The sequence below is a fragment of the Panthera uncia genome, assembly GCF_023721935.1.
Source record: "Panthera uncia isolate 11264 chromosome B2 unlocalized genomic scaffold, Puncia_PCG_1.0 HiC_scaffold_24, whole genome shotgun sequence".
In the NCBI taxonomy this organism is placed as follows: Eukaryota; Metazoa; Chordata; class Mammalia; order Carnivora; family Felidae; genus Panthera; species Panthera uncia.
In genome coordinates, this window is record NW_026057580.1 from 15,619,877 (window position 1) to 15,643,111 (window position 23,235).

Genomic DNA, 23,235 nt, shown 5'->3' on the forward strand with positions numbered 1-23,235 from the left:
ATAAAATAATGTATAAAAAGGTAATGGGAGAACATAGAATAATGAAAATACAAAAAAGCAAGGAGAGAAAAATGAAACAGACCAAGCAAGAAAAAATAAATACTAAGTAATTACAGAAAATATAACTGGACTAAACATTCCAGTTAAAAGAAAAATTGTTAGACTCAAACAAACAAAAAAAAAGAAATCCAACCATATTCTGCTAACAAGAGACATATCTTAATGATAAGAATTCAGGAATGATTAAATGAAAAGAGTAGACAAAAATATGCCAGACCAATGCCAGTCAAAAGAAAGCTGGTCTAATTGTAGTAATAGCTGACAAAGTAGTCAGGGTAACAAGAAGCATTTAGAAGGACTTTAAGTCCTTGTGATTTATAAGCAAAGTTGCCATTGTAGTAGCGAAAAGATGAATTAAATGAGTGATACTGATACCCATATAAGAAGTAAGTCTTAACCTCTACCTCTCATTTTACCTAAATTTGAATCCAGAAATAGATTGATAGGTACCTGCCTTATGACCAAAGTTGCAACTATGGAGAAGTGGTAAAGGGCATTCTTCAGTAAGTGAAACTTACATCTTAAACCTACCATCTAATTACCTTATACCTTACCTAGTAACTTCTACCTACTTTACAGTATGTATTAAAAAAGGCAGTTCTGTGTGGATGGCGGTGCCACAAATATTTTGCAAGATACCATAAGCTAGTATTTCTATGCACTTGGAGTAGGAAACTGTTTCTTTAATGGGATGTATACATACACGCACACACACGCACACGTGCGCGCGCGCGCGCGCGCGCGCGCGCACACACACACACACACACACAAACACCCTACTACATCTTCCTTATCCATTTGTCTGTTGATGGACACTTAACTGGCTTCTGTATCTTGACTATTGCAAATAATGCTGTTATGAACCGGGATGCATATTATCTTTTAGTATTTTTATTTTCTTTAGGTAAATAACTAGTAGTGGAATTATTAGATCATATGGTATTTCCATTTTTAGTTTTTTGAGAATTTTATCTATTATTACTCATGCAGGAGGGAACTAAGCCTCATCTGAATTAACAGATGGATTAATTTACTACATACAGTGTTAATAATATATTTTTGTATTCTGTAATAAGATGTGGAATTTTTCATTTATTTTGATGGCATTTTTTTAGCTGCCGTATATTTTAGCTGTTTTCAATAAAATTATACTCTTACGGTAATTCTTTTCTCTATCTTAAATTATAACATCTGTATCTTACATATTTCTTCCTTTGGGCATTTGAAGAAATAATATAAGACTTTTTTTTCTTAAATTTCTTCTTGTTTTTGGTGAATTTCTACCTAAACTGAAATTCTGCTGTGCACACTTGGATATCCACATACAAAAGAATGAAATTGAACCCCTGCCTCATACCATATATAAAATTTGACTGAAAATAGATCCTTCACCTAAATTGTGAGGTACAAAACTAAAGCTCTTAGAAGAAAACATAGGGCTAAATCTTGATCGCCTTGGGCTTGGCAATGGATTCTTAGATATGACACCAAAAGCTCAGACAACAAAAGAAAAAAAAAAACTAGTGGTGTATATATATATACAATGGAGTATTACTCGGCAATCAAAAAGAATGAGATCTTGCCATTTGCAACCACATGGATAGAACTAGAGGGTATTATGTTAAGCGAAATTAATCAGAGAAAGACAGGTATCATATGACTTCACTTATGAGGAATTTAAGGTACAAAACAGATGAACATAAGGGAAGGGAAGCAAAAATAATATAAAAACATAAGACTCTTAAATATAGAGAACAGAAGGTTGCTGGAGGGGTTGGGGGAATGGGGATGGGCTAAATGGGTAAGGGGCATTAAGGAAGACACTTGTTGGGATGAACACTGGGGATTATACATAGGGGATGAATCATTGGAATCTACTCCTGAAATCATTGTTGTACTACATGCTAACTTGGATATAAATTTAAAAAGTAATTTTAAAAAAGAAAAAGCTAAATTGTAATTCATTAAAATTAAGGACTTTTGTGCACTGAAGGGACATTATGAAGAAAGTGAAAGATTTACCAAAGAATGGGAGGAAATATTTGCATAAATCCTATATTTGGTATCAGGAATATATAATGGGTTTGGTATTATGATATATAAAGAGTCATTACAACTCAGCAAAAAGACAGCCTAATCCAAAAATGGGCAAAGGACTGAAATAGGCATTTTTCCAAAGGAGATACACAAATGACTAATAAGTACATGACAAGATATTCAACATCATTAATTATTAGGGAATTGCAAACCAAAATGACAATGAGCTACTGCTTCACACTCACTAGGATTGTTGTATTAATAATAAAAATGGAAATAACAAGTGTTAACACGGACATGGAGCAATTGGACCCCTCACAACACTCCTGATGTGAATGTAAAATCTTGCAGCTGCTGTGAAAAAGTTTGATAGTTCTTCATAAAGTTAAACATGGAATTACTATATGATCCGGCCATTGCTCCTAGATACTTACCCAAAAGAATGGAATACAGATACTCAAATATTTGCATGCAAATGTTCATAATGGCCAAGAGGTGGAAAAAACCTGGATATCCTTCAACACATGAATGGGTTGTGCTGTATGCATATAGTGGTTATTACTCAGTCACAAAAAAGAATGAAATGATGATACGTACTACATTGAGAATGGACCTTGAAAACACTGTGCTATGGGAAATGAGCCAGACACAGAAGGTTACATACTGGATGAGTCCTTGTATTCGAAATGCCCAGAATACATAAATCTGTAGAGACAGAAGGAGGTTGGTGATTGCCAGGGGATGGGTAGAGGAGCAAATGGGGAGTAACTGAATAACGGGAACCAGACTTTTCTTTTGGAGTGATGAGTTTTGGAACTTGAGAAAGGTGGTTGTTACATAGCATTGTATGTACTAACTGGCACTGAATTTTTCGCTTTAAAATGGTTAATTTTATGTTATATAAATTCCACCTCAATAAAACTAAATAAAACCTCGTACATTGACATCATATATGATAAATCAGCATACTGTAGTTGATTTAGTCATGGCTGTACCAGGAATGATGAATCTTAGTTTTGTCACCTTTGATTTCCATGAATATTAAATGTATTCTTTTGTTTTAGAATAGACTACACAGTTTGATTTCAAGCTGTTATTTATGTATCTGTTAAAAGAAGTATGTTCAGTTAATCAGTGAACTTCTATTTGACCTTCAGTATTTTTCCTGATATTTTATATAAAACATCTTTCTTAATATTTTCTAAAAATTTGATTGACTGTTTCAACTGATACAGATGGCTATGTTGGTTTATAGTTAGGATTGGGTGGTATAATTATGATGTAATTATATGATGCATTGTTTGTTTTGAGGCCATTTAAAATTGGATTTTTGTACCAAATGATGATCGTGGTTTTAATAGACTAAGCTGTATTTTCAAATGATCCAAGGAAACTATACATAAATAGTAAAACTAAAACAATGGTAGTTTGTATTTTCATTATTATTAAATTAAATCTCTTATTTTGAATGAGGGGTTACCTGTGGCTTGCAGTATTCAAGATTCATAATCAGCAGTTTCCTATTGGTATGAAATCTCGTGAAATTCTTTGTGGTCCTGTGATATTCTTTACAGAGACCAAGTAAATTTTGAAAATTACTCAGTATGGCACATAAGAGTTTCTTTTTGCATTATATGTGTTAGACACATTTTTGCCGACTCCTGTGTTATCATGAATATCTAGTATGTATGCACCTGTGTCAATTAAAAAAATAACCTCTTTTGCCCACGCCTCCACCCACTTACCCTCTGGCAACCACCAGTTTGTTCTCTGGAATTTAAGGGTCACGTGTCAATTTTAATACTTGTTCTTAGTACCTGAAAGATCAGGAATCAAGTATGTCATTATACATAGTATCATGCCTTTTTGGTGATAAAATTATTTTTATTAACATGGCATAAAACTGTTCCCTGTGTTGTTTATGTCCAGCATATTTTCTTATCTACTTCATAGGATTTTTAAGTGTGTTAATCAACTGGAAAAAAATGAAATTGTGTTAATGCATTCCTAGTACAATTATGAGGGTTATAAGTACAAGCCTGTAATTTTCTCTCCTGTGTCTAATCAAGCTATCCTGTTAACATTCTTTGTCCTTGTGATCACTTTTAAATAAGTATATTAAATGTCACTGGTTTCCTATACTTCCCTTTCAGAAAGTGGTCTGGATTTGAATATAGATAATATTACTTTCTGCTTCGAGTAAAATCATGTGATTGTATTGAGTAGTATACCACCCCTAAAAACAAAGGATGCTGGGAAGACAGGAAAAACCAGGCATTATTTGTTTCTCAGAAGCTTACTAGTGGTCCCCCTTCTTACCAAACTAAACTTAAATTTTTTTTTTTTTCCTTTGAGAGTGCAAGCAGGGGAGGGGCAGAGGGAACAGGAGGGAGAGAATCCCAAGTAGGCTCCATGCTCAACATGGAGCCCCACAGGTCCATCCTGCCACTGTGAGATCATGACCTGAGCTGAAATCAAGAGTTGGATGCTCAACTGACTGAGCCACCAAAGTGCCCCCAAAATAAGCTCTTTTAGGTATTTAATCTTACTAAGTTATAACTTTAAAACAGTGTACACTTATACAAATAATGTCTCTGTCTTTCTATTTCACATGTTTCCAGCCTGACATTAACTTTAGGAAATAGAAGAACCTAAATAATTTTGATTGTTAATAACTTATTAAATATTTTTAAATCATCAGATGAAAAATCAGTCTTGGAGCAGAAACCTTCTAAGCCAGCTGCTCCGCAGGTCCCACCCAAGAAGCCCACTCCACCCACCAAAGCCAATAATTTATTGAGATCTCCTGGAACCGTGTACCCAAAGCGACCTGAAAAACCAGTTCCTCCACCACCTCCCACAGCCAAGTAAGTTTTACCTAATTTTAAGTTATACCTGATTATTTTTGCTAATTTACTTTATCTCAAGTTTATTGATTACCTGCTTTTCTGAATCTCAAAATCATTTCTAAAGTATTTGTTTTCCAGATTTTTTCTATAGACTGTGTTGGTTCTCTGTTAACTGTTAACTTTATATTCATACTAGGTGAATACACACAGATGAGGCTGTTTTTACATTTCTGATTTTATTGTGATTAGTCTTAGTGTGGAGATTTATGTTTATGGAAATAATATTGTGGAACAAAGAGAAAAAATTACTATTATGCTATAATATCCTTAGTGTCATTAATTCATAATTTAAAAAAATGGTTATTCATATACAAGTGATTTCTACATATGTTTTGATTTTCTCATTTCAGGATTAATGGGGAAGTTTCTACCATTTCGTCAAAATTTGAAACTGAGCCAGTATCAAAACCAAAGCTAGATTCTGAACAGTTACCACTTAGACCCAAATCAGTAGACCTAGATTCATTTACAATTAGGAGCTCTAAAGAAACAGGTAAGTTAACATGTAGAAAGGTGGTGCATTTAAAAAAAGTTGCCAATACAATTTTCAGAAACTATTTAAGAAATTTGTGCATGCATTTTATATCTGCATAGATATAGTGGAAATTAATTAAAATTTATTTAAAATCTATGAAGCTGGAATAGAAAAATAAAACTAAAAGAAGGTAAATGGGCAAAAATACTTGATTCACGTAAGGACTGAGAAATGGATTAAAAGATAATCCATTTATCATTCTGTCCCCTCATGATGGAACGTCTGTACTATCTAACTTAGGCAGATAGGAATACATTTTAGTTTGAAAAATTAAGAATAAAGAGATCACATTGATTTTTAATGCCAACACTAGATTACATTGAAGATTATTTTTACTTCTTCACTTTATCTCAAGGTACTTTTGTTTCCAGTTCAGGAAAATATGCTTTTTATATCTGCGTGTATGCGTGTGTGCGTGTATAAGCAGGCTTTACTTCCTTAGCTAAATGTTGTTCCTTAAGTTTTAGGACAGATTTTTTTCAACCAATCATTTTTGTCTCCTGGTCTTTTATACCTCTTAGTTGTAAAATGGAAAACTTGGAACACAGAAGTTTTGATAAAGGTCTCAGTATTAAAACATTGCACAATCATTTGTGGTAATAGTTATTATGTAGTACTTTGCATTTATTTTTAGTTCTTTTACATTTTCCAAGCACTTTATCATTTATATTCTTATTTTATCTTTATAGTTATTCCAAAAGGCAGATGCTATTTTGTGTCTAAAGTAATCAAACTATTGGACACATTACATGTCCAAGATCATGTAAATCAGAAGAGAATTCTTTAAATCCCCTAAAGTGCTCATGATATTCTTTTAAAAGTTTTAATGTCTTAATATATTTTTTAGCCTTCATGTTAACATTTCATAAATACATTCAGACTTAAAGGTCAATTACGCTTAGATTTTTTTTGTCACTATATTGTAAGATATGCTGCTTACTACCTTTTGAAAATTGTAGGTGATCTTATTATTTTTCCATATTGTCATTTGCCAATGTAAAAGCTCTGACCTGTGCATGGCCTCCTTCAGTTTTTTTAACTTGAACATTTTATAAAGATCCTTTCATTCTATATTTGGCTCCTGCCTGCTCTGACTGAAACCATATTCATTAATAATTTCTGGAAAGTGGTGAGATGTTGATTATACTTTAGAGATATTCACTCAAATATATTTAGTGTGTTTTATCTGGTAAAAATTGTTTACCGTTGGTGAAATAAAAACAAAAATAAAAATCCTTCTTATAACAGGTTTTTAAAAAATATCCTTTATTTTTTATTGAAGTCAGTAGTAAAAAAATAACTCTATCAGCTTTTACTGTTTTCTCTTTGATTTAAAATGTTTCAAAATAATATTTCAGCAAAAATAATATTTCAGCAAAAAAGATTAAGTGCACACTTTTAAATTTTTATATGAAAGAATCCATTTGTATCGTCTTTTGAAATTCTACCATTTTCTGCAATCTTTATCACAGAAGCCTTACATTTTGAGGAGTCTCTTCAGGAGCTGAAAGAGTAATATTTAGAGCCTGTATTTTTCTGTTGCTTTATAACATTCTTGACTATTTGCTTTATTTAGTTGTCTCAAGGTTATGGAAATTATTAAAAACTTAAGTAAATTAAGATAAATTTTCGTCTTTTAAAAAACTTTTCTATATATAATCACCAGCAAGCTTTGTTTCCTTTGCTACATTTTTAGTAGAAATAACACATGTAGTAATGTCAAACTGTTGGTGGTTGTATAGTTTAATTTTTTTTTTTTTATTGCTTTTGGTCCAAATTTTTTCTTTTATCCATAGCCATTATTTACTCTTCATTAAAAAACAAAGAGGATTTGTGAAAGAGGGTTTGCAAATTCCTAATTTTTTTTTCTTCAAATGAATAAGGAAGTAAGTTAGAGGAGCCAAGACGTATATAAGGACAGAAGACTAACATCTGACTTCTAAACTGTTGTACTTCATTCCTCCCATGATCAGGCTGCCTTTGGTACTACACCTAACACCCAGTTAAGTTCAGAAAATACACAGACACACCACAGAGATATTGATGGTTCCATTGCAGACCATGCAATACAATGAATATTGCAGTAAAGCAAATCGGATGAATTTTTTAGTTTCCCAGTGCCTTTGAAAGTTATGTTTACACTATACTGTAGTCTGTTAAGTGTGCAATGCAGTATGACTAAAAAAAATGTGTATACTTTAACTAAAAAATACTTTAGCTAAAAAATGCTAACCATCATCTGAGCTTTGAGCAAGTTACAACCTTTTTGCTGGTGGAGGGTCCTGCCTTGATGTTGATGTCCGCTGACTGATCAGGGTGGTGGCTGATGGGGGTTGAGGTGGCTGTGGCAATTTCTATAGTAAGACAACAGTGAAGTTTGCTACAGCGATTGACTCTCCCTTTCATGAACAGTTTCTTTGTAGCATGTGATGCTGTTTGATGGCATTTTACCTACAGTAGAACTTTTTTCCAAATTGGAGTCTGTCCTCTCAAACCCTGCCTCTGCTTTATCAACTAAGTTTATCTGCTATTCTGTATGTTTTCTTGTCGTTTCAATAATTTTCATAGCATCTTCACCAGGAATAGTTTCCACCTCAGAAAACCATTTTCTTTGCTCATGGATGAAGTTTTATCATGAATTTGCAGCAATTCAGTTCCATCTTCAGACTCCACTTGATTCTAGTTCTTTTGCTGTTTCCACCACATCTGCAGTTACTTCCTCCTCTGAAATCTTGAACCTCTCAAAGTACTAATCCATGAGAGTTGGAATCAACATCTTCCAAACTCCTGTTAATGCTGGTATTTTTACCTCTCCCATGAATCCTGAATGTTATTATTGGCATCTAGAATCATAAATCCTTTCCAGAAGGTTTTTAATTTATTTTGTCCAAAGCCATCAGAGGAATCACCATCCATGGCAGCTATATATAGTCTTATGAAGCCTTTTCCTTAGATAATAAGACTTGAAAGTTGGAAGAAATTCAGAATTAGTCCTTGATCCTTGGGCTACAGAATGGATGTTATATTAGCAGGCATGAAATCAGCATTAATCTTGTCGTACATCTCCATCTGAGCTCTTGGGGAAGTAACAAGGTACATTGTCAATGAGCAGTAACACTTTGAAAAGAATCTTTTTTTCTGAGCAGGTCTCAACAGTGGGATTAAAATATTCAGTAAACCATGTTGTAAACAAATGTGTTGCTGTCCTTTTTTTGTTTCATTTATAGAGCACAGATTTAGCATAATTTTTTTTTTTTTTACTTTATTTATGTTGAGAGAGAGAGAGCCCACACATGCAGGGGAAGGGCAGAGAGAGAAGGAGGGAGGGAGGGAGGGAGGGAGGGAGGGAGGGAGGGAGTCAGTCAGTCCCTAGCAGGCTGTGTTCTGTCAGTGCAGAGCCCATCATTGGGCTCCATCCCACGAACTGCCAAGTCCTGACCTGAGCTGAAATCAAAGAGTTGGGCCCTTATCTGACTGAGCCAACTAGCCAACCCAGATTTAGCATAATTCTTAAGGGCCTGAGGAATTTCAAAATGGTAAATGAGCCCTGACTTCAACTTCAAGTCACCAGCTGCATTTGCCCCAACAAGTGTGTCAGCCTGTCCTTTAAAGCTTTGAGCCCAGACGTTGATTTCTCCTCTCTAGCTATGAAAGTTCCAAATGGCATCTTCTCCCAATACAAGGCCGTTCCATCTACGTTGAAAATCTGTTGTTTAGTGAAGCCACCTTCATTAATTAGCTACATCTTCTGTATAATTTGCTGCAGCTTCTACCTCAGCACTTGCTGCTTTGCCTGTGGTCTTTTTTCGTGGAGACGGCTTCTTTCCTTAAACCTCAGGAACCAACTTCTGCTAGCTTCAGGACTTTTTTCCTGCTGCTTTCTCACCTCTCTCAACCTTCCCAGAATTGAAGAATTAGGGCCTTGCTCTGGACTAGGCTTTGGTTTAAGGGAATGTTGTGGCTGATTTGATATTCTATCCAGATCACTAAAACTTTCTCCCTATCAGCAATAAGTCTGTTTGCTTTCTTCTCATTTATGTATTCATTAGAGTAACACTTAATTTCCTTCATGAACTTTTCCTCTGCGTTTGCAGTTTGGCTAGGTGGCATAATTGGCCTAGCTCTTGGCCTGTCTCGTCTTTCTGCATGCTTTCCTCACTTAGCTTAATCATTTCTAGCTTTTGACTGAAAGTGAGATATGTGTGACTCTTCATTTTACTCCAACACTTGGAGGCCTTAAGGTTATTAATTGCCCCATTTCGGTGTCTCAGAGAATAGGGAAGCTCAAAGAGAGGGAGAGAGATGGGAAACAGCTTCTCCATGGAGCAGTCAGAACACACACACCACTTTCGGATTCAGTTCAACATTTTATGTAGGCACGGTTCATTACAGTTAAAATAGTAATACCAAAGATCACTGATCACAGATGACCATAACAAATACAATAGTAATGAGAAAGTTTGAAATAGTGCGAGAATTACTAAAATATGACATGGAAACTCAGGAAATACTGTTGGAAAAAGGACACCGATACACTTGCTCAACACAGGGGCGCCACCAACCTTCAATTTGTAAAAAAATGTAGTATCTGCACAGTGCAGTAAAATGAGATATGCCTGTAAATTTTGGAAATTTTGTTTATATTACATAGAAAATATTTACTGAGCAAGTATACCCAGGTATTATTTTAGTCACAAGTACTATTCTAAGACAAAAGGCCTGGCTGCTGATAACATACAGCTCATGTTTCAAACTTCAACTCAGGCTGTTCCTCATTGCCTTTTTTTATTGGAATGTTATGTTTTTAGTATTTGTAGCATAAAAGGGTTTGAAATCCTTTTTTTGAGGTATTGACACCTTAAAAAAAATACTGTCCTGCATCAGATAACTTCAGATTTGGCAGTAGGTTTAGATATATTTTAATTTATATTTTTGGCTCAGTTTGAGGTTTCATATCTTTAAAATGGTATGTGAAACTTGACCTTTCACATGTTTCAGAAAGTTTAAAACATACATGAAGATCTTCTTAGAATCTCATTATTACATAAAATAATTTTAGGTGATGATACAGTAATAAGGACACTGACTTCGCTGTTAAAAATGGGGGTTTTAAATTATCAGCTCATTGATCATGGTCTTGTTTCTTAATCTGTTTTCTAGCTTAAATAACAATTGGTCCAATGTATCTACTAGAATATGTGATGTGGAAGTTGTTATAAAGTGTTATTTCCATTCTTTCCCTTTCCTCTGTTAATCCTGTTTCCTGTTTCTGCTCTCATCTGTAGAGGATGTAAATCTGTAACACTCCTCTCAGATATGACTTTCCTGTATATGAAGCCATTTGTAAACTATTTTAAAAATAAATGTCCTTCAGTATATATTCTCACATATAAGGTAGTACTATAAATTGCATAGTTGTTAGAACCATGTTTTAATTTTTCCCCTCTTTTTCAAGCACTTCATCAAAAATTAGTTTAGAATAATCTCACTGCTACCACTGGTTAATTATAAAGTTCACATGGTCTAAATATTTCTAAAGTAGTAAGCTTTCTGGGACATAACATTGATTTAAAAATTAGTCTTAAAATATAAGATAGAAAATTTAGTGGTAACATACCTATTACAGTGAGAAAGCACAGCTAATGAAGTATGCTTATAGTGTAGTATTTTATCCTTTTTGACTTTCTGTGATAAATTCTTGGGTTAAAAGGAAGTTGTAGAGATGTATAACATTATTTGATCCCAAAGCATTACATTGTTAAATGGTGAAATATTCTTTCTCTTTAGGTTTGCTTGATAATTGATCTATTTTTGTTTGATTGCTTTCCCAATATTTATTCATATATTTCTTCCAGAAAGAATTCAAGGTGGAATTTTTCTAATAAGATGCCTACTTGTTGAGTGGTACACACTATAAAAAATGAGTCTATATACAAAAACAAAACACACCCAAAAATGTGGAACTTACCTGGAGAATAAGAGCAGAGATTAAAATTATTTTCTTATAATAATTTTCTTGATGTTTATAGAGAGTATCATATAAAGCATAATTGAAGTTTCATTTATGTATTATGTGATTTTAAATGTTGCATAAGTTGTATTTTTATAGTGATATTTAAAAATACTGTTTGTCCTAGTTTTCTTTTATTATACCAGAGAATTAAAATTGCCTTTTTCATTGTAATTACTGTCATACGCTAAAGACTAAAACTTGACTGAAAGGTAGTTTAATTTTAGTTCTAACTATATTAATGAGTTGTTGATATGTTAACTATCAATTTATTACTCTCACCTCTAATTTTTTACTAAAACTCCTTTCGAAGCTGTGTTGGTGTTCAGTGAGTAATTTTAAAAAGGCTTCTTTCTACTTAATGGTGTATTGAAATTAATACTAGTCATCGTTTTTTCTTTTGAAAAGACAATAAATCTAAAATCTACCACACATCTTATGTAAGTTTAGATAAACTGCAGTAGGTATATGCTAAACATTTAAATGGTTCTATTCATTCTACAGCTGTTCTTTTTTCCTGCTTTGTAAAATAATTTTTTTGGTTTAGTCTTTTTTCTAGACATTCCTATCCTTGACTTTTCTTTCCAGATTTTGTTTCCTAGCCTGTTTGCCATGTTTCCCTTCTTACGTGTCAGGAAATTATCCTACCTTTCTCCATTTTGGTAAGATGACAATTTATAAAAGAAATCAAAACAATATATTCAATATAAATAGGTGGTGCACATTGATTTTTCTTTGTAATTGTACTAAAAGTGTACATGTTTGTCTGTCTATTCTAACCCTTTTGGTTTTCCATTTGAAAACAAAACTGATGTTGGAAAATTTTTCCTGATTAGTGTGAGATATTCTTTTGGTAAAAGTTTTTTTTGTAATTGAAAACTGCAAAAATCCATTTATTTTCTCCCAAAATTTGATATTTCAGTTTGACTTTTTAAAATTCCATGTCTTCTTAGACAATATGTAGAAATGTAAATGGCTGGCAGAGGGGCAACGTAATTGCAAGAGTTAAGTGACTATCATGCCTTTCATGCCATGTGTACGGTATAAATCTACTCTTATCACTCTTAGGCAAATTTAAATGTGTTCAAGTAGATCATGAGTCCAAAATGTGCACTATTTTACTAACCTGATGGCTTAAATGGAGGACCTGAGAGAGTTTTAGAATAGTAAAATTAATTTGTCTTGGTGTTGTAGCCCCAAACTGGACATATGGAAGGCATTTTTACATGAGCATGGTCTATAATTTTATAGATCTACCTTTTATTTATCCTTTCAGTTTCATTTCTCTTCATTCCTATGTTTTTCTGTTTGTTTCTTTTTCTTTCTGCAAGTTGCTTAAATATGCATTTGAAAATAATCTTCACATGCCAAAATTATTGGATTGTACTTTTCTAGATTTTTGTGTCGGTTGTCAATACTCACATGTATCAGCAGTTTTTTTAATGTTTATTTTTGAAAGAGAGAAAGAGAGAGCATAGGAGTTGAAGAGGGGTTGGGGGGGTGGGGGAGACAGAAGATCCAAAGCGGTCTCTGTGCTGATAGCAGCAAGCCCGATGCAGGGCTGGAACTCATGAACTGTGAGATCATGACCTGAGCTGAAGTCGGTTGGAATGCTCAACCAGGCACCCCTCAGCACTTTTTAACCCTTCAAACCATAGCAAGTTTTTAACATCTTTTAAATATTGGTTTTCTTTATGAAATTTACAAATAAAGTGAAATATTTAAAAATATATTTAAACTCAAGGTCTTTCACATTATATAATGCATTTGCCATTAAAGCCACTGTGTCTCTTATTATGGTTTATTATATTTTATAAGTACATATGAACAATTATCAAGACTCAAGACCAAAATTAAACTCCTTTGATTGCCTCTTGTGATGTATTAACCTCATGACTAGATAGAAGATAGAACACACAAAGTAATCCAGAATGTGAAAATGGAAAAGAATTAACAGATCAACAGATCCTTAAATTTGTTATAAAATGCATATTGTCAAACAGTGATACCTTTGTTAACCCTTAAAATTTTTTTCTAAATTAATTACTTTGAATATGAAAATTGATGAATAAGCTTTGAGGGGAGTAATAGTAACTATTTGTAGATGTCTGTTAAGAAATACAAATCACTGAGTTTGGATATTTAAATATTCGACAGAAAACATTATAAATATCCAGGCATTGGTAATATACAGAATTTTTTCTGTCTTCTAAACCAAAGATAGCTGTTGGCATATCAGTTATCTTGACTGTGATTGATAGCCTTAGTTTGGAATGTAGGATAAAGGAAGATTACATTGACAATGGAAATGTCTGGAGTTATCCTTAGGATACTTGGATCACTTACAGATTTCTAGGCTTCAAAATTAAAGATCACCTCTTTCAGCAAGGTTTTCTAGATCATCTAGAAAAAGGGAAGATACTATATACCATTGTTTCAGAGATACGAATTACATAGGCTTTAAACCCAAGTTACTGAATCAAAAGTTAACCAGCCTCTGATGGTGGGGAAACATGTGAACCATCCTTGTAGCGTTTTTCCTTGATACCCAGTTTGCCTTCGATTTGTAACTTATAGTTCCTAAACATGGTAATGTCTAAGCAAAAGTGCAGTGAACTATGAACAGTTTGAATCCCAGCTACAACATGCTGTGCACACACACACACACACACACACACATAAAGACTCATTATGCTTTCACTTTACATTGAGAAATGCAATTGGAAAGCATACAGTTGAGTCCTTAAAATTCGAATATTAGGATACTACTTGAAATTTAAGACAAATTTTATGTGTTGAGTTTCTGATATATTGTAATCAATTATGAGTTGAAGTAGATTATGCTTTTTTTATTTTTTAAACAAGCAAGACTTAAGATTACAAGCTTTTTTATGATGCCACAATTTTGGGTTCAGATTTATATGTTTCAGTAAGAACTTTTGTTGAAGTCTAAGTCTCTATTAGAAACAGGAACTCTATGTTGTTAATAAAGTCTTCTAAAATGTATTCAGTAAAGAGGATGTTTGTTTCTAAGGGTGAGTGTTGTTTTCCAAATGCATATGAAAAGCACAGGTTAACTTGTGAGTCCTAGTGGTACTCTTTTTAATGTATAGTTTGTTAAAAATCCAGAAACATTCTTTTTTATCTTTTAAAATGTAGTTATCTCTTAGTAGATGTGTTTAATTTTATTCTCCAGATCTTCTAAATTTTGATGACATAGCTTCCTCAGAAAACTTGCTACATCTCACTGCAAATAGGCCGAAAATGCCTGGAAGAAGGTTACCTGGCCGCTTCAATGGTGGACATTCCGTGAGTTACACTTGCTGTTGTAAAACACAAAAGTTTCTAAGAATGAGGGAGGATTTATGTCTCCACCAAAGTTTAAAAATCAGGAAGATAGCTGTGATACTTAAGTGGCAAATGGTTGGTTATATTTAGGGAGATACGAGGTTATGTTCATTGCAGAGAGACTTGGAATGGAAGGTTACAGAATCAGGAATAAAGAATTGTCCTGAGAGCATAACCACAAAAGCACAGTGTCAAAAGAGGTCAGAGTATCTGTGTAATCTACCCATCTAACAACAATAATTAGAATTGAGTGGTACCTATTCACTTTAGGAAGGAATGAAAACATTTTTTTCCTGTGCAATAGTCAGTGGTTTTTTGGTAGTATGAATGCTGGTATCAAAATGTGTGGCTTCTTTTTATGCTTTCTGGACTTTGCCTGGGATACTGGTAGTGCCTTAATACACTAGCTCTTAAGTGTTGCAGTGCTTTTAAATTACTTAAGTAGAGAAAATTTTTGTTGCGAAGAGGCAGGCTATTTTTACCTTGAAGACATGCAAGTTTGTTGTTCAGCTTGAAATTACGTACTATCCTGTTAACAATGATGGAATATCTGGAATAGTAGCTGCTACTGCTAAAAACAGTGATAATAGTTACTTAGTTTATTATCCAAATGTTTATTGCCTTTTCCTTTTTTGGTATTTTCTGTTTCTTGATTTAAAAAAATCATTTAGCCAACTCAAAGCCCAGAAAAAATCTTGAAGTTACCAAAAGAAGAAGATAGTGCCAACTTAAAGCCATCTGAATTTAAAAAGGATTCATGCTACTCTCCAAAGGTGAGCTGAATTGTGGCCCAAGATTTATATAATTTGTAGGATTCTTTGTGAATAGCAAAATTGTGGAATTTAAAGTGTCTTTTCTTCTTTCTTCTTTCTTCTTTCTTTTCTTTCCTTTCTTTCCTTATTTTTGGGAGAAAGCACAACAAGGGAGGGGCAGAGAGAGAGGAAGAGAGAGATAATCCCAAACGGGGCTCAAACTCATGGACCATGAGATCATGACCTGAGCTGAAACCAGGAGTCAGACGCTTAACCAACTGAACCACCCAGGCATCCCTTAAATTGTATTTAAGAAAAAAGTTGTTTCTACCAAGAAATAAAATAATTCCTGCTAAAAAATTGAGTTATGAAAGTCACACTATCCTCTGTAGCTCATTTTGTAGAGGACCTTATTGTAAATGAGTAATATAAATGTTAAATACTTCATACTATTTTTTAAGGCATAGCTCATCCATCTGTTTCATTTTCTTTTTTTTTTAATGTTTATTTATTTTAGAAAGAGTGTAAGCAGGGGAGGTGCAGAGACAGAGAGAGAGGGAGACCCAGAATCCCAAGCAGGCTCCAGGCTCTGAGCTGTCAGCACAGAGCCCGATGCAGGGCTGGAACTTGCAGACTGAGAAATCATGTTCTGAACCTAATTCGGATGCTTAACTGACTGAGCCACCCAGGCGTGCCCATCTGTTTCACTTTCCCATTAAACGTACACTCTGTGTTCCAGAGGCCATCACTTGTTTATTCCTAACCTAGCTTGTTGTTTGGCACCATAATGAGCACTGAATATATCCTGGAATAATGGCAGAATACATGGATTCTTCCATTTATTACATGGTGTTAAGACTGTTCTAAACTCTTGTCATTTTTATGTAAGATAGTATTATCACATCCTATACACATCTTAAATTCAAGTTCATGTTTCCTCCTTAAATTCATTCCCGGGCATTTGGCTACTGCTAAAATTTATCAGATACATTTAATCTGATTCTCTCAACTATCATCATTAGACTGAAATTCTATTTCGTGTTACTTTAGTGAAATACTGCAAGAGCATCAGGCCGTGGATTGATGTTAATGCCTTGCTAAATTGTTCATAATTACTTTTAAGTGAACCTCTTAGGATATGTAATATGGAGGATCAAAACAACACCCTAATGGGGCACAGGGCACCCAGACGGCTCAGGCCATTAAGCATCCAACTCTTGATTTTGACTCAGTTCATGATCTCATGGTTCATGGGATTGAGCCCTGTGTCGGGTTCTGCACTGACATGACTGCATGGAGCCCGCTTAGGATTCTCTCTCTCACCCTCCCTCTTTCTACCCAACCCTGTTCGTGTGTGTATGCGCATTCTCTTGCTCTCTCAAAGTAAATAAACATTAAAAAAAAAACCCACAGCACCTTAAAAATGCTGATATATTCTTGTCTCTAGATGCGCCACTGGGAAAACCATTCGTAAGATAAATCTAATAGATTTTTCTTTTCTTTTCCACTTTTTTGTTCTTTTTATTGATAAAGCCCTTGACATTTCTCACATAAACCCCTAGTGATTGCAGGTTTATTCTTTGGTGGTTTGGTGGTTTTACCAGTTGTGAATATTATCAAACTGATTTTTGAATTTTCAAGTTTATCATTTATCTTGAAGTATTATTTTAATTATCTCCTTGCTATAAAAATTTTTATGAAAGTTTTATAAGTATAAATACAATAAATTAACATTTGCTATTATGTTTTCAGCCATCTGTGTACCCTTCAACACCTTCAAGTGCTTCTAAACCAAATACAGCTGCTTTTTTAACTCCATTGGAAATCAAAGCTAAAGTAGAATCAGATGATGGGAAACAAAATCCCTTGGATGAACTTAGAGCTCAGATTATTGAATTGCTGTGCATTGTAGAAGCGCTGAAAAAGGATCATGGGTAAGTAGTCCTTGTTTTCTTTCAATACTACTTACAAGTATGTAAAGAATTCTTTCATGTCAAGCAGAGATGTAATCTGCCAAATTTCTGGTATAAGCAAGTATATTTTCAGTGAAATTTTCATTAATAGTACTCTGCAAAAATCTTGAATTTGAAAATTTGTTCTTGTAGCTTGATTATAGAAAAGGTATAATATGTAGGTATAATTTAAGGGTACAAATTTTCTGGTCAAACAAAGGAGTTAATTAGTCTCAAAAATATTAGGAAAAGTCCTATTTTATTTTTTTTTATTTTTTATTTTTAAATATAAAATTTATTGTCAAATTGGTTTCCATACAACACCCACTGCTCATCCCAACACCAATTGTATTTTAGATCTGGAGTGTATCTATATGTAGATTTACTTTTCAGAGGAACTGAATCACTGTCTCTGCTAGGGTTGAGATTGGTATTTAAATAAAACCAATGGGTTGTGTTTAGGTGATTTCTAAGGCTGTTCTCTTAACTCTGAAACTTTTGGTAATGGCATATGATGAGATCCTAAGTGAAAGTTAGGGACTGTCTAGAGCCAGAATAAATGTAAAAGGTCACCTCTGATAGCCCCCCTCTCTTCTTTTAACTAAAGAGAGAAAGGTTCAGAGAGATAAAGCTCTTTACCTAATATTACACAGTTCTTAATTTTTTTTTTTAACGTTTTATTTATTTTTGAGACAGGGAGAGACAGAGCATGAACAGGGGAGGGTCAGAGAGAGGGAGACACAGAATCTGAAACAGGCTCCAGGCTCTGGGCTGTCAGCACAGAGCCCGACATGGGGCTTGAACTCACGGACCACGAGATCATGACCCGAGCCGAAGTCGGCCGCTTAACCAACTGAGCCACCCAGGCGCCCCAAGATTACACAGTTCTTAAAAGGCAGAGCTACAACTCAAATCCATTTTCTGTTGGTTTAGAGATATTTTCTATAACCATTATTATTTGAATTTTAAAACTTGTTAACATTTTAAACATAATTCTGCAAAGGACCAGTAGGTAAAACGAATCAGAGATCAGCTGATCTAACTGAACTGAGGCTGAGGGCTCAGGTTCTCTTCCCCTGTCTCAGCTTCCCTTGTAGCCTCTAAAAGTATTTGATGGAATCCGAAATCTGGAATAAAAGTCATTGCCAGAGGGGCGCCTGGGTGGCTCATTAAGTTGAGTGTCTGACTTCGGCTCAGGTCATGATCTCTTGGTTTGTGAGTTCAAGTCCCCCTGCATTGGGCTGTCTGCTCCCAGCATGGAGCCTGCTTCAGATCCTCTGTCTGCCCCCACTCCGCCCCTCTCCTGCTCGTGTGTGTGTGTGTGTGTGTGTGTGCGCATGCACGCGCGATGGCACCCTTTCTTTCTCTCTCTCTCAAAAATAAAATAAACATTAAAAAAAGTCATTGCCAGAAACCATGTTACCTCAGCTGAATTTATCATTTCTCCCTCAATTCTCATTTGCATTGGGTTGTTTATTAAAAACAATATTGAGATTAACAGTATGACGTATTTATAGTTGCAGAGCACTTTTATAAATGTCTCTTTAGGTAGAAACAAAAAAATTTACCTTGAATGACTACTTAAATAAACGTACTTATGTGTATATATATTAGAGAGAGTGTGTTTATAATTTGACACATGATGGGCCTTTTCTTGAATCCTTCAGTTTATCTGAGTCCTGCAGATTTTTTTCACAGATTCCACAATATACACAGTATAAATCGTAAGTTCATTCATCTAGTAAGTATTTATTGAATACCACCCATGTATGAGTTAGAGAACTCTCCTAATTTGTTGATTTTGGCATTTACATTTTTGATACCAAGTATGCTATTTTTAATGAACTAATAATTATGTTTACAAATTGCCTGTAGGGTTTTTATAATGTTCGTTTATTTTTGAGAGAGAGAGAGAGAGAGGGAGGGAGGGAGGGAGGGAGGGAGGGAGGGAGGGAGACACAGAATCCGAAACATGTTGGAAGCTCTGAGCTGTCAGCACAGAGACACTGGGAGATGCTTAACTGACTGAGCCACCCAGGTGCCCTTGCCTGTACGTGTTCTTAAATTAGCTATTGGATGAATAAAATCTTTATGATTTATATATATTTTAAAACATATATATCAGATATTTTAGAAGTCTTTCCAAAGGCCAAATGTTTTCAAAGTCTTGTTTCCTCTGGGAAAATGAAATGGATAGCAGATTTTTTAATCTGAAAAATACAGGCATCACAGGATAATGGATAAATACATACTGGTATGTTGATACAACAAAATACTATACAGTGTACAGCAATAAAAAATAAATGGATTACGACTACATATGTCAACATGTAATTAATCTGAAAAAGATTGAGGGTGGAGAAGGCAAGTCAGAGAGTGACATGCTACAGTATTTACGTAAAGTTTGAAATCAAACAGTAAGTGTGTTGTTTCAAGATATATTCATATATGTGGTAAAATTAGAAAGAAAAGAAATAATAAATACTCTAAAACTTTTCCTATGAAGGAGAGGGGGAAATAGATTTGAGGGACACTGAGTATCAGAGGTACTGGTAATAATAACTTATTTCTTAAGCTGACTTGGAGTTCCAGGGTTTTTGTTTTATGATTATATCTTTATAGCTTACAAATACATCCAGAGTCTTTATGCATTCAGTATTAAAATCTAAAATGTTTGGAACAAATCATTTAAAAAATTTAAATGATATTGACATGGAAAGATTGACAAATATATTAGTAATTTCTTTCTTTAGTTGAAAAGTTACAGAACAAGATACATAGTTTGATCTGTTCCTGTAAAAAGGAAACAATGTTACATAAAAATTTTATATTATAAATGTGTTTTTAAAAAGAACAATAAAAATGTGAGAGTGGTACTAAATTATCAGATCAAAGAGCAAATAGAATGATGTAATGCTATTACAAATATAGATAAACAGAGCAGGATAAATATTTTAGGAATATATCTTCATTTAGGTATAAATTAAATGTATAATAAACTCAGAATAATAGAATAATTAGAAAAAGGAAGCATTATTTAATTTAGTGATAACATTTTGAAATACAAAGTTAATATTTTAGCACATTTTCTATCATATACCAAAATAAACTGTAGATAAATTTGAGTTAAATATTTAAAAAATTATAGTCAGCTGAAACAGTAGAAACTCTCAATATAGTTTTATAATCATTAAAACCACAGAAGAAACTAGTTCAAAACTATATAATTGAAAACTTCCTTTCTTATATATTCTTTCTTCCTTAGCATTTTCATGTGTTTCTCAAGCTCATATTTCTATAATACTCTTGAAGATCATTTTCAAGGGGCTGAAAATGTCTGTCCTTGTCCATACTTTTTGATTTAGAAATTTGATATATCTGGTATATTAATGATGTTAAATAAAATTCCTATTCTTTCCATCTCCCCAAAACCCAAGTAACCAAACAAAAAAACTTGGATATTTGAGTGTCAAGCAATAGTTATCAGAAATATGATAATTTTAGCAGCACGGAAGTATTTTTAAATACTTTGTGAAAAGACACAATATGGAGTATATACTTACAGCTGTGGAGGGAAAATGACTATAGAAAAAGAAGGAAACACAGAAAAATGAAAACATGAGTTAAGGAGGAAGGATTGTTGGCTAATGTTTTTTTATTGGTTTGGTAATTTTAATGTAATGTTTCATTTGAAAAAATACAGAAAGAGAAATGTACAGGTAATCGTGTTAAATCATTTGCCTTGTACTGTGACATGTTTTGACATTACCAAATCACTTGGGTTTTGTCCAGCCTGGGAAATGCATGATAACTGAATATGGAAAGCTGCTTCTAAAGGCCAGTTATTATTTATTTATTTTATCATGAGCTGCTCTGTATTCACTTAAAAAAATTGCTTTATTGCAGATAGGTTTGCCATGGTATTGCTGAGCTTTTAAGTGTTGGGTTGAACCATTCCAACCAGAGAATTTGAAGTTTTTCTCAATCAGTATGGCTATTTTCTTTAAAAAAGTTTCCCCCATGTTTTGGTCTGTCAGGTAACAGATCCTGTTAGTCAAATATATTGTTTAAATGAAAGACTTAACAGTAATAAATTGTTTTTAGGAAAGAACTGGAAAAACTACGAAAGGATTTGGAAGAAGAGAAGGCAATGAGAAGTAATCTAGAGGTAATTCATTTCTCCTAACATTGAGGTAGTAGTCAGCATAAATAAACTAGTCAGCATAAATCACCATCCCAGCTAGGTGATTGATTTCACTACAAATTATGCTATCTTAAGTTGGACACTCCCTGCTGCTTGATAGCCATTTAATTAATCTCTTGTTGACTCCCTGTCACATTCCGTTCATTCATTCAGCAAATACTTTTGAGCACTAACTCTCTTAGGCAGTGCATGAGGCATAAGGTATATATATTCTTAAATAAAACAAACATGATTCTTGCCTCGTAAGTGTGTAGTTCTAGATCTTTTGAACTCAACATTGCTTTCTTGAGCTATTTCTCTCTTTTTTACACAGTTACCTTTTTTTCCCTTCTTTTCTTTCTTTTTAAATGTTTCCATTTTTATTTTTTGCCTGGAGGCAAGGGTGGAGGGGGGTAGGTGTGATAATGGGATGGCTCTAGATTTGTTGACTTTGATTTCTTCACTGAGAGTTCACTTCATAACCATCATGTTAACATCTTCACTCTGTGCTGATGACCGACAATTTCATTTATTTTATCTTAACTTTTTTTCCATCCTCACTGACTTTGGTCTTCATTTGTATACTTCTTTTCTGCATATTTCAAAGAAAGCCTATTCTGCCTTTTTTCAAAGGCTCTTCCCATTCTGTATTTAAGTATTTCATACGCTTCCCTGTTTTTACCTGTTTCTCTTGTTTGTGAAACAGAACATGGGACTTGCTAAGAAAAACTTGAGCTCCTCTTCTGACTTACAGTTGTGACTTTCAGGTCTAAACTATGTGTCAGGTTGGCACCTTCTGTACATTATTAATGGACACACATATCAACTTGTAAGGATTATTGTTCTTGTTTTAAGGGTGAGGAAACTAGGGTTTAGAGTGATTTAAGTCAGCAGTGGAGCTGAAATCTTTAAAAGAAACAGCCAGACTTCGGAAACTTTGCTTTTAGGGATTAAGTTATACTGTTTGAACTTGAGTTATACTGTTTAACCTCCTTTTAGCTTTAGTTGTTAATACATGTGAAGGTATTTGGCAGATTACCAAACTGCATTTTTACTCTTATATTGGACATACCCATTTTTATTGGCACTTTCCCTTTTCCTATGAAAATATTCTATTTTTCCCCTTTTCCGAAAAAGCAAAAGCCCCCTTTCAGGTCCAGCTGCCCTCTTGATCTACTGTAGTTTTCACTTTTCGTTTGAAGTTCATTTATTGCAAAACAGAAACAACCAAGGTAAAATGTTCCTTCAGAACTGCCCCGGCCCTCCTTTCTGTATCTGCTCTCTTTTCCTACCTGTGCCCACAGAGTATCTATCGTGATTAGCTCTGTGCCTCTCCCTTCTGAATCTAATTCATCTTTTCCCACCTTCTGTCCTGTTTACAGCTGCTAGTCTCCCTGGATGTTCCACTGTGAACTTAGAACTCTCATGTCCCCTTTGACACTCATCATC

At 34.0% G+C, this 23,235-nt stretch overlaps 1 protein-coding gene across 1 annotated transcript in view; it reads left to right on the plus strand.

The window, feature by feature from the left end:
* The window catches only part of CD2AP (CD2 associated protein), a 141,112-nt gene that overhangs the window by 111,925 nt on the left and 5,952 nt on the right, over positions 1-23,235 (plus strand). The window contains exons 12-17 of the mRNA XM_049653778.1: positions 4,799-4,964; positions 5,357-5,499; positions 14,748-14,860; positions 15,571-15,672; positions 17,404-17,585; positions 21,708-21,771. Coding sequence (XP_049509735.1) covers positions 4,799-4,964; positions 5,357-5,499; positions 14,748-14,860; positions 15,571-15,672; positions 17,404-17,585; positions 21,708-21,771 — 770 coding nt within the window. The remainder of the gene's footprint in view (positions 1-4,798; positions 4,965-5,356; positions 5,500-14,747; positions 14,861-15,570; positions 15,673-17,403; positions 17,586-21,707; positions 21,772-23,235) is intronic.